The sequence below is a fragment of the Cebus imitator genome, unplaced genomic scaffold (assembly GCF_001604975.1).
Source record: "Cebus imitator isolate Cc_AM_T3 unplaced genomic scaffold, Cebus_imitator-1.0 Scaffold82, whole genome shotgun sequence".
NCBI classification, from domain to species: Eukaryota; Metazoa; Chordata; class Mammalia; order Primates; family Cebidae; genus Cebus; species Cebus imitator.
The window spans coordinates 7,287,125-7,291,148 of record NW_016107397.1 but is presented as its reverse complement, the minus strand read 5'-3'; the positions used below and the strand labels follow the sequence as shown (position 1 = coordinate 7,291,148).

General features: G+C 39.3%; 1 protein-coding gene across 4 annotated transcripts in view; it reads right to left on the bottom strand.

Moving 5' to 3' along the window:
* The window catches only part of RNF216 (ring finger protein 216), a 166,622-nt gene that overhangs the window by 143,570 nt on the left and 19,028 nt on the right, over nucleotides 1-4,024 (bottom strand). For all 4 annotated transcript variants that reach the window (XR_005201115.1, XM_017533820.2, XM_017533822.2 and 1 more), the window contains exon 3: nucleotides 607-740. Coding sequence is in view for 3 of the 4 variants with exons in the window: in XM_017533820.2 (XP_017389309.1) it covers nucleotides 607-740 (134 nt within the window). In the remaining variant the exon portion in view is untranslated. The remainder of the gene's footprint in view (nucleotides 1-606; nucleotides 741-4,024) is intronic.

Below are 4,024 nucleotides of genomic sequence, written 5' to 3'. Positions count from 1 at the left end.
AAAATAACCAAGAAAAGCAAAAAATGTTTAAGATCTGTATTAAGAAAAATTCAAAATGTTTTCTGGCTGAGGAATATAAAAGGCGGCTTGACTACATGAAAAGACAACATTTGTTCTTGGTTAGAAACAGCAGTATCATAAAAATTGCTCTATAAATATAAGAAGATTTGTTTCAGGTTAGGCAAACTGATTTTATATATACACAAGTCTATTTATACTTTGGAACTAAAAAAGTTGATCGTAAAATCCATATAAAAACTTAAGCACAAGACTATCCAGGATGATTCTGAAAACTGTGGGATAATAGGGAGAGAATAAGCCCAATCCAACAGTAAAATATACTACAATGTTGCAGCAATGACAACAGTGCAATCTGGTGCATTAACAGTCAGATGAAACAATGGTGCACAGATTCAATCCAAAAACAGACTGAAACATAGAGCTTCTAAATCTAAGGGTACATGAGGTAGAATGGAAAAGGGTCTGTTCTCAGAACAAGTACAAGAGGTGCTCTCAGATATTCTACAAAAAGGCCCACAAGAGTGGCTGAAAAATCAGATCACCAATTCGCAATAATGTCTCATTGGAAGTTTAAAGAAAACTCACTTCTGTCAGGATGACATCATCATCCAGGTCCTCTTCTTCATGTTGCTGAGGAGCTGGGGTGACCAGCATTGGAATCCCTTCCTCATCTGAGGAGTCAGATATGGTGATAGGCCCATCTCTGAGATTGATCCACTCTACAGGAAAGCAGATTAACACTGTTACTGGGAGGCTGGCACTATCATATCCAACCCTTTAAGTTTGTCCTGACAAGGGTACAGCCTAAAGCCAAGTTCATGGCTACTAGTGTGTTAACTCCTCAAGCAGTCCATGCACTTAAGCATTAACAGCCACATTTCTATGCTGACTTTTGTAAATAACACATTTTGGGAACTGCTAGAGAAGATCTGACAATTACTATGATAAATATTATCAACTTTTTCTCATGCTAGGCTGGAGAAATCTGTTCATAACATTTTCTTGACTGCGAGTTTCTTTAAAGTAAAATAATGGTCTCCCAATCCACCTCTATTCCTCTGAGGAACCAAAGGCTATTTTATTTAAATTGCTTGGTCTGAAAAAATTATCATGCAAAAATAGTAAAATTTTAATTATTTAAAAAACTGAAATTTGTTCACCTTAAACATGAACTTTAAGAATCATTTAAGCAAACGTATTTCAATGCTTTAGTCAAGCACCCATTTAGCATCTACGACAGTGAGCAATTTAACTTTCCTAGTTTCCTTTTAAATATATACTATAAATCTAGATGTAGTAATTCTATTCAAGGTTTTTACTTCCTTTTATCAATTTGAAAACAGGTCGGGCCGGGCATGATGGCTCACGCCTGTAATCCCAGCTGAGGTGGGTGGATCACGAGGTCAGGAGTTCAAGACCAGCCTTGCCAAGATGGTGAAAGCCGGTCTCTACTAAAAATACAAAAATTGGCCAGGCATGGTGGCAGGCGCCTGTAATCCCAGCTACTCGGGAGGCTGAGGTAGGAGAATCGCTTGAACCCGGGTGGCAGAGACCGCAGAGAGCCGCAATTGTGCCACTGCACTCCAGCCTGGGTGGCAGAGTGAGATTCCATCTCAAAAAAAAATAATAATAATAAATAATTAAAAGAATACAGCATGGTCTACAAATCAAGTGTACAGTTCTATGAATTAATACAAAAGGGCCGTCTGTGTATAATCATCATCACAAGATCACGAAATATTTCTAGCACATTAGTAGCTTCCCTATGCTTCCCTTCTCCCAATCTCTGCTCTTTTCATCCCCAAAGGGAGGATTTCTAACTATGCAGATAAGTTTTGCATGTTTTTGAGTACATATTCTTCTCTGCTTGGCTTTCTTGCAAATGATGTTTGATATATATCCATATTGGATGCTGCTGTAATACTTTGCTGTATACAATACACTATATGAAGATAACATAAATTATTCATTCTTCTGTTGACAGATATTTGAGTATGTGGCAGTTTAGGCCATTGTAGATAACGCTATTATGAACATTCTTGTGCAAGTCTTTGGTATACTCATTTTAGTTGGATATATTCTAGGAGTGGAAATGCTGAGTCACGGAGTAAGTATATGCTCCATTTTAGTAGACAACACTAAACAAATTTTCCAAATTGTACCAATTTACACTCCCATCTGCGGTGTAGAATAGTATGTTGCTTCACTTCCTTACTGGAAGGCAACAATGCACATTCATGTATATATTGTCTATAGCTGATGATATGCTTTGGCTGTGTCCCCACCCAAAATTTCATCTTGAACTGTAATCCCATAATCCCCACATGTCAAGGGCAGGACCAGGTAATCAGATCACGGGGGCAGTTTCCCCCATTCTGTTCTCGTGATATTAAGTCTTGAGGTATATAACGATTTTATAAGCATCTGGCATTTCCCCTGCTTGCAGTCACTCCATCCTGTCTCCTGAGAAGGTACCTGCTTCTCTTCTGCCTTTCGCCATGATAGTAAGTTTCCTGAGGCCTCCCCAGCAATGTGGAACTGTGAGTCAATTAAACCTCTTTCCTTCATAAATTACCCAGTCTCAGGTATTTCTTCATAGCAGTGTGAGAGCAGACTAACACAGTTGCTTTCATGATACAATGGTATAGCTGAATAGTTGCAACAGAGACCACATGGCCTACAAGGCTACAGTATTAACTACTTAGCTCTCTAAATTTGCTGAGCCCTGGTTGTGCCTATTAATTTCTCAGCCTTTCTTCTTCCTTTTTTCCCCCAGACTGGGTCTTGCTCTGTTGCCCAGGCTGGAGTGCAGTGGCGCAATCTCGGCTCACTGCAACCTTTGCCTTCTGGATTCAAGTGATTCTTGTGCCTCAGCCTCCTGAGTAGCTGGGATTATAGGCTTGCAACACCATGCCTGGCTCATTTTTGTAATTTTAGTAGCGGTGGGGTCTCCCCATGTTGCCTAGGATGGTTTGTTTTTTTTTGCGACAGGGTCTCTTTTTCTCTGTTGCCCAGGCTGGAGTACAATAACATGAATATAGTTCTCTGCAGTCTTGACCTTCTGGGTTCAAGTAATCTTCCCATTTTGGTATTCCAAGTACCTGGCACCTGGTTGACCCAGGACCACCATGTCCAGCTAATTTTTTATATGTAATTTTTTTTGTAGAGATGTGAGTCTCACCATATTGCCCAGGCTGGTTTTGAAATCCTAGGCTCAAGTTATCCTCCCACTTTGGCCTTCCAAAGTGCTGAGATTACAAGCATGAGCTACTGTGCCTGGCTGAGCTTTACTTCTTGTCTAATGTATTTTAGGCCATAGGTTTTCTTCAAAACATGGCATTAGATGTATCTCATAAATGTAATAGACTATATTTTCATTATCGTATCATTCAAAATATTTCCTAATTTTGATTTCTTCTTACATTGGGTATAGAATCCCACATATGTTTATTACATTTGTTGACCATGTTCTTCCAATCTTCTATATTCACACAAGTGTGTGTGTGCTTACTTTTTCAGTTACTGAAACAAGTCTTACAAATCACTACTATAATTGTGGATTTGTCCAATTCTGTTTTTAGATCTGCCAATTTTTGCTTTGTATAGTTTTATATCATGTTACTAAGTATACAGGGATTAGAACTACTTTATCTTCCAGTACAATGAATCTTTTATCATTATGAACTCTATCAATGCTTCTGGCTGGAGTTTCTATCAGTTTTATCTGATATTACACAGAGATATCAGCTCTTTTTTTCTTTTTGGCTATTTGCATGATGTACCTTTTTTCATTCCTGACAAAATTTAAAAAAATCTTTATGGCCGGGCGCGGTGGCTCAAGCCTGTAATCCCAGCACTGTGGGAGGCCGAGGCGGGTGGATCACGAGGTCAAGAGATCGAGACCATCCTGGTCAACATGGTGAAACCCTGTCTCTACTAAAAATACAAAAAATTAGCTGGGCATGGTGGCGTGTGCCTGTAATCCCAGCGACTCAGGAGGCTG